The 13632-nt window shown below is 43.7% G+C and overlaps 1 protein-coding gene across 1 annotated transcript in view; it reads left to right on the top strand.

The window, feature by feature from the left end:
* DNAAF10 (dynein axonemal assembly factor 10) overlaps positions 1-13632 on the top strand; it is an 874610-nt gene that overhangs the window by 739777 nt on the left and 121201 nt on the right. The window contains exon 9 of the mRNA XM_044055954.1: positions 8384-8518. Coding sequence (XP_043911889.1) covers positions 8384-8518 — 135 coding nt within the window. The remainder of the gene's footprint in view (positions 1-8383; positions 8519-13632) is intronic.

Here is a 13632-nt window from a genome sequence, read left to right as displayed (position 1 = left end):
TACAGAAGGTACAATGGCCACATGAAAATGACCCCAAATGTTTGTCCCCTGTAATAGTTGATGGTGCATGAACAATCCACTACCACGCTTCTTATAGTGTGCAAAATGTGAGCCCAATGTTTTGCCCATACGATATGAAAATAGACACTGGTCCCCCAATACACGATTCAATTCCTCATTTGCAATAAGAATATTCCAATGTTTGGACACTACATCTCTGATAAAAATATTATTACCACCGTAAGTTGTTATAAATCTAATTGTTTGTGATTCCCCTGTGTGAGTCCTATCTTTATATAAAAGTAGCTGCGATCTATCCTGAGCAGATGCCCACTGACTAGCAGCTAGAATGAAATTTAATGGACACACATATGGAATGTTATGTTGAGTACATAATTTTTTGCTTTGTTTTTTACTTTGTAATATCTTTGTTTTTTCTTATTACTGTTTTGTGTAATGTCTCTGATATCCTGTGGAGCTTTTCTTCTCTGGCCTCCACTGAAAAGGACAGTTTTGCCCAGTTGGACTATCTGGTTAAAAAATGCTAAATAAATAAACTTGTCACTGTACAATAAGATAAATCCCCAGTGGGGCTATGCAGTTGTGCATCTATTAGAATCATAGCAAAGGTTTTAAATTTAAAGGCCTTGCCCTTAAAAATTAAAAAGTAACAGGTTATGCATAAACAAATTTTGACCGATGTGATTTTGGAACCTCTGCTATGAATTTTGACGATCCACTGATAGGATTATGAAAACTGAGAGGTTGAGAGGTAAAAAGATCTGTCTATTTTCAAATGGCCAAGCATTTTAGAAATGTAAAACAGAAAAAACAAATACAGTCAAAACATTGACAACAAAAATATCCCACAGTATACCCCTTTAAGATATTTTTTAAGTGATCAAATGCAAAGTAGGAGAAACATTCTTGGGAGGATCATAAATTATAGACTGAGACATGTTTATTCTTGTAGCTTTAGATTATCTGATTAAGGTGTTACAGTCTTAACTATAGGTAGATACCAGAAAAGGATTGCTCTGATGAAAAGGTGTTGCATCAACTTTTTTCCCCCCGTATCATAAGTTTCTGTTTGAAACCTTAAGCATTTTGCATATATTGTAATTTTTAGGGTGTTTTTGTTTTATTTTTTATTTATTTTTAATTTTATTAATGATTGGGGCCCCCATTCCTTATCCATGACCTTCAGTCCATATTAGTTTTTGATTGATTTATTGCCAGGAGTGTGAAGCAAGAATCCAGAACCATGGCCATCATCCAAGAGGAGATTTTTGATGACCTTAACCTCCCTCCTCCTTTTATTTTGCATTTAGTTGCCTTGTAATGCCTGGCTGTTTCTAGATTCTGACAGTGCACTTTTCTGTACACTTGCAGTATTTGGCTGGGGTGCAGGCAGTCCTTGGCTCAGCTTCTACCCCCCATCCCTGTGCAGATGATCTAGGCTTTCTGCCAGGCAGTACTGTAACTAACTCACCTCCTTTCTCTCCAGAGATGAATAAGACAATCTCAGTCTCTTATGCCCATCCCTGTCTGACCATCTTTTCTATGGCACATACCACTAATTTATCTGAATAATTTAGTGTGTGGCGAAAACCTCTGTGCTGTTGGGCTGGCAGATCAGACCATACAACCAGTCTCTGATTATGCCTCAGAATTTCTTAACCCAGGAGCAGTTATCTATAAGTTCCATTCATTTCTAATTGGCTCTTTGGCACAGAAGGGTAAAGCCCTGACAATAAGCCAGTCAGTTTAAGATCTAGTAGCAGTCTGAGCACTGAAGGAGCTGACTGAGGAGGAAGCAAATGACCGGGCAGTGCCTGATGACTTCTCTTTTGGTGTGAGGAGAGTAGAGGTACTTTTATCTCAAGGGAGCATGTGCCATTAATCTTGTCTGGTAGAGACTAGAGGACCAAATCAAGGGCAGGACTCGTCATCATCAACCCCCATTTTCTTCATGAGGTCATCTGTCGACATCTCTTGTCTATTCAGTGCCACTCCTGCCTTCTTCGACACTCATGCTTGATTGTCGCAGGTCTTCTGTGACAGAATCCATACACCTCTATGCTAGGCACCCCCGTTTCCTCTTGCCTTCTTCCTGTCTGACCCAAATCATCTTCAGCAGATTGTCTTCTGGTTTTCTACACATGTGCCTGAACCACAATAATCTGTTCTCTTTGACCTTTTCTACAATTAGAGCTACTTTGGCATCTGCTCTTAAATCCTCATTTCTTCGTCTGTCCCAAAGTATACATCCTACCACCCGTCTCAGACACTTTATCTCCATTACCTCAAGATCCCTCAGCTGCTGTACCTTTACTGCCCAGGTTTCTGTACTATACAATACTACTGGTCCTGGGACCTCTACTGTTTGGCATCTACTTCTCAGAGGTCCAGGCAAAGACAAGGGGCTTGTGACTGACTAAGTTTGTGGATGACTGTAAGTTGGGTGCTGTCATGACTCCCCAAATAATGTTAACATACTGCAAGAGGGTCTCACAGCTACAAATAACTGGTGCAAAATCATGGCCTTAAGTGTATTATCATACCATTTGGCAAAAACACAACCCCTACTGATTACCACATCAATGGCAACTCCCTAAGCACACAACCTGTGGTGAGAGACCTGGGTACTCTGACAACAATCTCACATTCGACCATCATGTGGCAGCAGTGGTCAGAAAAGCCTTTTACTTGGTTCATCTCATAAGTAAAGGGATTGCGTCCAGAAAAAATTAGTTTATTTACCTGTCTGTACTCCTGCCTCATTAGGCCTATAGTTGAGTATAATGCCCCGTTTGGTATGTACCTCTCCAAACACCTGCACCAACTGTAAAGGCCACGGAAATACCTCACAAAGAGAATCCATGGCCTCCAGCACCTGTCCTATGTGGAAAGGCTCAAATCACTATCACTCTACTAGGTATCATACAGATTGCTCAGAGGTGATCTGTGTCTACAAGGCAATATCGGACCCTGCCCTACTAAAGATGCTCCATATACGTAATTCTAACTCCTCACACATTACCCGCTAGATAGACCTAAATCTAATATGTGACATCAACAAAACCTGCTGATGAGACATGTTTGTCTCCCAGAGGCTGCCCCATCTCTGGAATAGACTTCCCATACTTGACAAACAGAGGACCTCACTGGCCGTCTTCAAGCGCAACCTTGATGAGTGGATGGGAAACCACAAATTTGTCCCAGGGGTTCCACCTTTGTCCCTCATTGACAGGGGCAACAGGTGCTGACTGAGGGTTCTTTTTGGGGATAAGCTTTTTGGCTAGGCTTGTAAGGGCTCCAGGGCCATTAGCTTAGTAACCTCCTATGATCCTATGGTCGCACCCCTGTTTTGTACACCTTAATTTTCAGCTTCTTTGGCATTGTTGTGTCATATATTACAGCTGACACTCTGTGCCATTTGGCTGCAGCTTTAACCTCCTCATTCAGATTTCCCTTCTCCTAAGCCACCCCTCCCAGATACTTGAAGCTGATAACCTGTTCCACTATTTTCTCTTCTGTCTCAGTCCTCAGCTTCTTCTGAACTCCACCATTTGCTGCCGTTACAACTGTCTTATGTGTACTCAGTTTCATTCCATGTGCCTTCAGTTTTGCATTCCATTTCCCTATCTTTTGCTGAGTCTGACTGGGATGTTACATCATCTGCATAAAGCTACTTTGTTGGTCTATCTGCTCTGACCTGTTTGCTAATGTAGTCCATCACTAGCAGTGAGCTCAGAGCTGAACTGTGGTGCGCATCTACTCCCACTGGAATCCCCTCTGTGAGACCGAACTCTGCTTGTACTTGAGTCATTGGGTCCGTGTACATCTTCTTCTACGTTCAGCTTTTCTCGGTTAGGGGTCGCCACAGCAGATCACCTGTCCCCTCATGATTGGCTGTGGACTTTTATGGTGTTGAGTTACCAGCCCGGCACCCAATCTTCCACAGAAGACACACACACGCACTCATACTGAGGGACAATTTAGATTGTCCAGTCCACCTACAGCATGTCCTTGGGATGTGGAAGGAAACTGGAGCACCCAGAGGAAACCCACGTGACCACAGGGGGGACATGCAGACTCTGCACAGAAGGCACCCCAGCCGAGGATCGGACCAGAGGACCTCTTGCTGTGAGGTGGCAACACTAACCGCCGCACCACTGCGGCCGCTGTATTGGGTCCTTGTACATAGTCTGCAGTAATTCTTCCAATGTTTCTGGGACTTTAAACTACCGCAGGACTGACCAAATCAGCTATCTTTGGTCCTTGTCATATGCTTTCTTCAAATCTAGGAATAACCAGTTGGACTCTTTCCTCATCTCTAGCTTCTTCTCAACTATCTCTCTTACTGCAAACATCGGGTCAGTTATTTTGCATCCTGATCTGAATCCAGCCTGCTGATCTCCCATCTTACTTTCTACTGCTCTGCGCATTCATCTGTCACTCTCTCCAGAATCATCATGACAGGAGTTTGATACCGCTGTACTGCCCACAATTGTGAATGTCCCCTTTGTTCTTGAACACTGGCGCTAGTATGCTTATTCTCCAGTCATCTGTAATATGCCTTTCTCTCACACTGTTATGAGTACCCTCAGGTGCCGTTTCTCTGCTGTCTCACCCAGCATCTTTAGCACATCTGCTGTGACCTCATCTGAACCTGCTGCATTCCCTGACTTAGTTTTCCTTAGTGCTCTTCTTACTTCTTCTGTGGTTGGCTGCTCCTCTTCTCTCATCGTAGGCTGTGTCTGGGGCAGTAGAGCTTGTTTAGAATTTTCTTCATTTAGAAGCTGCTGGAAATACTCCTTCCATTTATCTTTGATGTCCTGTGGACTGGTGAGAAGGTTGTTGCTGGCATCGTTTATGAAGGATGTCTTATTATCTTCTTTATCTTTCTGTCTTTGCCTTGCAACCTGATATAGTTTCTTTGTGCTGTCTACTGACTTACTTTCCAGGAGCTGGTAGGAGTGCCTTTGATGCCTTTTTCTTTGCTTAGCCACTTTTTTAGCCAACCAATATTCTTTGCAAGCCTGGTCAGGCTTTCCTGTTACCCACTTTTTCCTTTCAAAAACTTTCTGGACTTCTGCATTCTACCACCAGCTTTCCTTGTGTACCTTAACTCCACCTATTTCCTCTTCTTCCTGAGGTACTAGTGACCTCAGTATTTCCTTGAACTCTTGTGCATTCTCTTCAGTCAACTTCCAGGTCTTCAGCCTGGTCTCTGTTGACCTTAGAGCCTTCTCTGTCCACTGCTTGCAGCTGATTGTGGCAACCAGTAGTTTATGCTGTGGGCTGACTGTTTCACTAGGGATGACTTTGCAATTGCTGACTCTATGTCAGAGCCCTTTTCTTACTAGGAGGAAGTCTACCGGAGTTGCATGTTTGACATTCTTGTATGGGATCTTGTGACTGTTTCTGAGCCATGTGTTGGCTACTATCAAGACATTTGCCAGACAGAAGTGTAGGTTGGCCTGTCCTTTAGTACTGTTGCCACACCCATGTGGACCCAGGCAGTCCTCATATCCTGTTCTGTCTGTCCCAATATGTGCATTCAAGTTATCCATTATTAACACCAATTCATGTTGTCCTGGTTTATCTAGTAGGTCCTGCAACTGCTGTCTGAATGCACTCTTTTCCTCACTATCACAACCCTGCTGTGAAACATAAGCTGAGAAAATGAATACTGCCCTGTCATTAGGCTGTTGTCTGATTGCATGAGTCCGTCACTAATTTTGATGACCTCCATCACTCTTTTGAAGCCTCTTCCTCACTACAGTTCTCACCATTTATAGTCTGTCCTTCTCTTGAGTGGTAGACTCTTGGATCTCAAGCCAAGTAGCTTGGCTGCACTGCCCTTCCATCTTGTCCCCCTGGATACATGGAATGTCTAGCCTCCTCCTTAGCATCATGTCATCCACTTTCAAGCTGCGTCCTGTCAGTAAACCTACACTGAGTGTAACAATTCTTAGTTCATGTTTAGCAGGTTGACTGGGTTTATGTCCAGCTTCAAATCAAAAGATCTATCCCAAGTAACCCAAGGTGGGGAACTGAAAACCAGCCAGCCAGTAGTTTGTTGACCCAGGGATGCTGGTTTTATGGCAGACACACACACTGGCCAGTAGGGGCACATACACCGTTTCCACCATTAGCGTGGGTCCCTGGCATAGGTCAGAGAAGACCCGGATCCACAATCCACTTATCACCAGCAAGTACTCCTGCCCATTTGGCAACATTAGTCAACGTAATCAAATCATCTAGCGATTTTACACTATCGAGTGGCTAGCCTTGCCACAGCACGCAGTCTGTGAACTGTGTTATTCTATCATGAGGATACTGTGCACCACACTAAATGCCCAAAGCGGTTAGTTTATACAACTGTTCCCCTTATAGGACACCATTAAGAGTCTGTGCTGCTGCCTACAGTTCCATTCTTTTTTTTTTGAGTGAGTTTGAGATGGAGACACTTAGCGTGTTTTTCAGAAGTGGGAGGTACCATACAGAAACACGGGGAGAACATGCATACATCAAACAGACATTGTCCGGAGGCCAGGATCGAACCTTGTACCTTACAAAGTCCTTAACTATTATGCCAGCTGCAGGGGCAGTACTTTTAGCATGTTTTGTAGCACATTTTGAAGATGAGGGACAGACTTGCACTACACCCATTGTATGCTCATCCCTTAGGTGTGAATGGGTATGCATGTGAGGAAAGCATTGGAATTAAACAGTAATGGTTCCCACTTTGATCATTCTGTCAAAGAGAAGCACTCCGGCAGGAGGTGCATATGATTAACAGGGATAAAAAAGCAAAATGTAAATAAAAATGCCTTTCCTTGGGATGTTTAGAGGGTTAAACTACAATAGTGACGGTATATTTACCTCAAAAGCCTGCCTATTAGTGCTGGATATAGAGGTGTCAGCTGATTCAGCCTAGTTACTACTTAAAATGTACAAGTAATGATTTTCTTGATCAGGGGTTGTATTTGACTGGTAATTAGGCAAGGCACCTCTGTGGAGCCTAGTGTTTTAGACCTTACAGAGCACTGTGACCTGGCAGTCATCTGAATGTGGATTAGACTAAGAGCAGCACAGGGCAAAACTCACAGCAGAATGTATTCATTGCAGAGCTAAAGGTTTTATAGCAGGCAGTAATGAGAGTGTATCTTTTCTGTTCTATATATCCTCCCTTTGTTCAGATAACAAGTGGTTTAGTAATGTGGTAGTACACTGTTAACAGCAGCTGAGGCCTTCACATCTCTCAAGAATGGCACTATTATTGCCAGCTGCAGAATCCCTAATACTCCATATCTGTACAGTCTGCTAAATGAGTAAGCAATGTGCGTTTTCTAATCTGTATTCACCCAAGATAGGTGAGCTGCCTTTCCTGTTTGTTGCATATGTTGCCTGGATTTTCAAACCTTTCTTTTCTTTTCATTTCTTTTTATGGAACCTGTTAAAAAACTTCATGTGAATTATGGTGAACTTCTATAGCACAACTGTCAGGAAAATACTAGACAGAGTGTGGCTTCCAGCACCAGTAGGTAAGTATGTATGTACCTAAATGTGTACAGCTTTGATTGTACTAAGGTGCTGGCATAGCAAACCATTGCTTAGAACTACTAAAAAGTGCCAATGAATTCTGCCATATTTTGATAGAGGTTGCACTCTTAGACTGTTGACAGATCCTGTAGAAGCGTGCGTGCATGTTTCAAATCTGCTAGTTGTAAGATCTGCATATGGCTTATATCAGTACATATCATTCCCCTTTATCCCATTTTTTTTTTTTGCACGTGGGATCAGGGTGTCACTTCAACAGAGACAATTACCTAGAGCCAAGGTTTACACCACTGGGTACCTGGCCCTGACCGCAGTTGTTCTTCCACACTACACACTCATCCGTATGGCCAGTTTACAGCATCCAATTTACCTACTGCATGTCTTTGGAATGTGGGAAGAAACCAGAACACCTGGAGGAAACCCATGCTAACATAGGGAGGACATGCAGACTCCAGCCAAGAGTTGAATCGGGGAACCTCTTGCTGTGAGACAACACTGTTCTCTGCACCGCTGTCCCTTGGTACATATAATTTAACTTCCTCTGAAAAGTGATACATAAATTATGCTGTCCCAATACACATTTGATTACCTGGCAGAGTCCTGCTGGGGTTTAATGAATATATATGTTTGTGGTGGAAGGAGCTCAACTTAAAAAAACATTTGGTTATTGATGGCCTACTGCAAAGTATTCTGTGGATCTTAAGCACATAGCTTGTGATGAGTTGTAAATCAGTACATTTACTTGGGAGGAGGGAAGCAGTCATGAATGACTTTTTTACTTGAAACTTAAGCACTTTTTTATACTTTGCAGGTTTGTTGGGTAGAATTTGATAGGAAAGATATCAATATGAATAAATTGGTTGCCACTTCCTTAGAAGGCAAATTTCATGTTTTTGACATGAGGACGCAACATCCAACCAAGGGCTTTGCATCTGTTTCTGAAAAGGTACAGTAAAAAATGTGTCTTATTATGGAAACCAAACTTTTCTTTGACTGACATTTTAAAGCATATGATTATTTTTACAACTGAAAGTATAAAATCATAATATGTACTGTTTTCTACAGTAGCAGTCTGTCTGTCACATACATACTTGGGCTGGGATGCATAGATAAGCACAGCATAGTACTAATATTCAATGAGGTTGTTGCATGATGCACCACAGAAGGGTAACTGTCAGGCATGAAAAGTGAGGGTTGAAGGAAGGGTACTTTTCATTTGTTCTTAACCCCTTTTATATGTTTTATAAATTAAGGGCATATGAAGATGGTACTGATGGATGGCTGTGAATAAGGTAGAAGGAGAAGGGCCAGCAGCAAGGCAGGCAGACGACAAAGAGGGGCCATATGAACAGAAATGTGAGCAGGACAGTGGATGAATAGTAAACCAGGAATGGGGACTGGCACGTAATTCATTTATTTATTTTATTTATTTGTTTAACATTTGTTGACCAGGAAAGTCCAACTAGGACAGAGCCTATTTTCAGCGGAGGCCTGGGGAGAAATGCTCCAGACACATGTCTTTGGAATGTGGGAGGAAACTGGAGCACCTGGAGAAACCCACTCAAGTGCAGGGAGGACATGCAGACTCTGCAGAGAAGGCACCCCAGCAAATATTTGAACTGGAGAACCTCTTGCTTTGAGGGAACAACATTAACATCTACACCACTGCGCCACCCTAAGAGAGGGAGCACACCAGGATGGAGACAAGAAAGGGGTCTGACATAGTTGGCTGCTACACTGCTCCAGAGGGTAAAAACCCATGCATCACTTATTTCGATGTGGGCGAGTTGCTCCTTCAGAGGCTCAATGGCTGGGTTCTGCTGTTTGAGCGACTTTACCATCCATGCCAGAAGACACGTAATATTCCCAATGCAGGTGTCCAGCTACCAATGCACCTTGGCAGTGACCTGCCTCTGCATCTTATACTAGGAGACCTCCTATCCATCTTGAGGAGAAAAGCTTTCAGCTCTCCTCCAGTCACCTCCAGCAGAGGAGCCTTTACTTTCTCCTTAGGGGGCAAACAATGTGGGAACAGATGACCCAGCGCTGGGTGCAGCAACTTTCAGAGATGGAAGTGGTCCAGCATTTTCTCCTGCTCTTCCATGACTAGACCTACAGTAGGACAACAGAATCGGGGGAAAAGTCATTAGGCACACATGATAAAAACATCAGTGCATATGTGAACTGAACTACCACACAACACATACAGACACTGGTGCCTAGAGAGGTCAGTTGATTTTTTTACAGCAACCAGCTATACTCACTTCATGCTCCTCTGCTTCTGGAAAGCAACAGTTAAGATAGCAGAAGGCAATGGTACTGAAAAACAAAACTGCTTATAGTACATGTCTGGGTCCCTGTCTTGAACCTGTGAATTCCATTGGTGCAGCCAGGTGCACAAGTGCCACTTCAGGTCACATTATCAGTGTATAAATTGCTTACCAGAACAGATGATTTCAGTGACAATTACTTAACATTTATGCCAGCTTACAGACCAGAAGGTACTCCTTAAAGTTCATATGCAGAAAGAACAGGAAAGTCCTGCTCTTCCTGGCATACCTTTCTGGAGCCTTGGATTCCACAGGTCCTGATCCAGTTGTGGCCACTCAGTTAGTCCACGTGAGGAGCAGAATAGTAGTCCTGTGTGCATAGATGTCTGTTCACAAATCACATGTTGCCCGGTGGAGCGCTGCACCTTGGCACTTTGTCCATTCACATGCAGTATGCATGAGCATACAGGTAGCATGTTTTGTGTTTACTGTGATATGCATGGCTGATGACCCTAACATGTTTAGTTGGTTTGTAGCACACCATCAGTGATTGACAGGCAGTATTGTAGCTGCCTTAATTAGCATAACTTCCACACTGACAGCCCCCAGTTAGCACAATGTGACATGTTGGCACAATTTTTACAATGTCACTTGAAATATTTGCATTCAAAATAAAGGAATTTGGCTAAAGCCTCTGTAGAGGTGGATCTTCACAGAATTAGGGAAAAACTTGTGCCTGGTAAAGTAACTGCAACACCAACAAGCTCTGTGGTGGATGTCAACAAGGAGAGTGAGCATATGTGTAATTAGAAACTCATGAGATTTTCATGGTACATTGTCATGCTCCTGTGGCTGGTGGTGTGTGGGTTCAAACTATGAGCATAGGAAACTGTAGAGAGGATGTGCCACAAGAGGTGTTGTATTCCAAAGCCATATGTTTAGGCATTGTTATAGTTTATTAGTGGATAGGGGGATGAGTATATGCATAGCAATAACTGCAGCTAATAATAAGGAGTGTAAAAGAGATAGTGAGGCCATAGGCATACTTTTGCTCATCCCACAGCAAAGCATAGACATTCACTAACTGACATGTTTTGCACACAGGTTTACAGGTACTGGCATGGCAACCTACCCATGGGAGGCAAAGCCTTGAAAAGTTCATTATCCAGGTAAAAGAAATGCTACTGTAGTTCTACACACATGATAAGCATCACCTCAACAAAGGTGCTGCAGATAAGCAATGTTGGGACCAGATTTGACAGGAACTAGTGCAGTATCTGAATGCTTTGTGTAACCATAATAGGTCTCTGGAGTAGGTACGACAAAGGTTACTGATATGATAATGTCATGCAAAGGAAAAGGCATGGAACATTGTGGCACACAAGTCTACCATAGGGAGTGGACCTCCAACACAGAAATGGCTCACTGAAGTTGAGCAGTTTTTGGTGTCACTTACTGCCTACATAGAGTGCCCCATCATTCCTGGAGATGGCTTGGATGTGAGAGCTTAGCTGGCAGCAAGCACCTGTGTGTTACTAGGGGAAGCAGCAAGTTAGTAATATCTGGGAGGTAAATGAATGATAAAGGCCCATCTGCATATCTGTCCTTCCATGCACCTTTGGTCTGCAACTGTAATACCCTACACATCAAGGTATGTCTGTCAGTGTATGCTGTAGTGGTATATCTGTATATATTAGCACACATGTCACATGTGTATGGGCTGACAGTGGTGTTGTGCGTGTTCATGCTTTCTCAGATTTCTAATGGTGGAATGTCCACCACAACACCACAACATAAGGCTGATGTCAGCAGAACATGTGTGGCTGAAGACTGCAATATACAATCACCACAGTGGCACTGAATGCAGCATTGCATGGGGGGGGGGCACCCACACCCACATCCACATCCACCATTACAGAGGCTTTTGTAGAGGTACAGGCTGCATGACATCCATCCTGTACTTGAGTTTGGCTTCCCCTTTGTGCCCAGTGCTCATGCCATCTAACCGGCACATTTCCTTTGATGTGGGCATACCCCATTTTCTCTTGCCTTCTTCCTGTCTACCCAAGTCGTCTTCACTGGATTGTCTTCTGTTTTTCTGCACAAGTGCCCAAACCACCGTAATCTGTTCTCTTTGACCTTTTCTGAAATTGAAACTACTTTGGCTTCTGCTCTTATACCCTCATTTCTTCATCTCTCCCACAGTGTGCATCCTACCACCCATCTCCCGCACTTCATCTCTGGCATATCTAGCTTCCTCAAGTGCTCTGCCTTTGCTGCCCAGGTTTCTGTACCATACAATAGTATGATTGCACCACTGTTTTGTGCACATTACTTTTCAGCTTCGTTGATATTTTTGTGTCATATACGACACCTGACACTATGTGCCATTTGGCTGTATCCCCTCTGACTCTAGCTTTGACCTCCACATTCAGACTTCCCTCCTCCTCAGCCACTCCTCCCAACCTGTTCTATTATTTTCCCTTCTATCTCAATTCTCAGCTGCTTCTGAGTTCCACCATTTGCTGCCATTACAACTGTCTGTCTTATCTGTACTCAGTTTCATCCCATGTGCCTTAAGTTTTGGATTCCTTTCCCCTTTCCTTGCTGAAATTTTTGCTCAGAGTCCACTTTTAATGGCGCATCTTCTGCATGCAGCAGCTTTGTTGATCTATCCCATCTGACCTGTTTGATAATGTAGTCCATCACCAGTATGGATAACAGCCGGCTCAGAGCTGAACCCTGATACACACTCCCTCCCACCAGGAATCCCTCTCTGAGACCGAACACTCTTTGTACTTGAGTCATTGGGTCCTTGTACATACAGTAGACCCTCTCTTATCTGGTCTTGCTGGGACTGGACCTTAAGCTGGATAAATAAAAGCCATAAACAGACATTGGGTGTAAAGCTGATGTCACACCTACCTCAGAACTTTTCTGCCACCTGTTTGAATGCCAGCTCCAGTCATCACTCGCTTGGAAAGTTGCCTTGTGCTTCGCCTGTGTTCAGATAAGTACCCCATAGGGGTTTTTGCTACCTATTTTGCTACTGAGTTTTTCTTGTGAGTTAATGTCAGATAGGAAGGGCAAGTGTCAGTGTGGAAGGCAGATTCCACATAAAGACTTACAAGAGCTCTGTTTATTCTGCCTAGGCACAGAACACAATCATACATCATGTGAGATTTGTAAGGCCTTTGTCTGTAAAAATCTTAGGAGCCGTCTTGCTTCTGTTAGATTGTACTTAGAAAATCAACATCTGAAGCGCCTTGCGGGATATGGATCCGATGTTGGGACCTTCAGAAGAGCCACAAACCAAGAAGGCCAGGAAACCTCAGCCTGATCCTGTGGCTGTTCCCTCTATTCCAGGCATTCCCCCTGAGGCCGATGAAGGCCAGAGGCTGCATCGGAAAAAACAGAACCTCCATTGACGGGTACCTTGGGGGAAGCCGTCAAGGAGACTGTTAGTATATCCCAGAGGGACTTGCAAGCATCCGACCCAGGCGCTGGGGGGGGAACCACAGCTTATCGTTTCCGAAGGCCCACGTGGGGTTACTCAAATAGTGGTTCAGGAAGATGTTCTGTCAGACGTCATTGAATGCCAACCAACATCTGTCCCTGCTACTCTCCACCGTATGTCAGAAGCTCCAAAGAAGAAAAAAACAAAAAAAAACTAACCATATTTCTTCGGGCCAGCAAGTTCTACCCTCCGACCAAGCCCCTGACTGGCAGGCCTTTACTTAAGGCCTCTTCAATGCTTTTATAGCCTTACGTCAGACACCAGCTCCTGTCA

Source organism: Protopterus annectens, chromosome 1.part2, assembly GCF_019279795.1.
Source record: "Protopterus annectens isolate FY-2018-M chromosome 1.part2, PAN1.0, whole genome shotgun sequence".
Taxonomy (NCBI): Eukaryota; Metazoa; Chordata; order Ceratodontiformes; family Protopteridae; genus Protopterus; species Protopterus annectens.
Note: the sequence above shows the minus strand (reverse complement) of the source record. Positions and strands in the feature narration are given on the sequence as shown.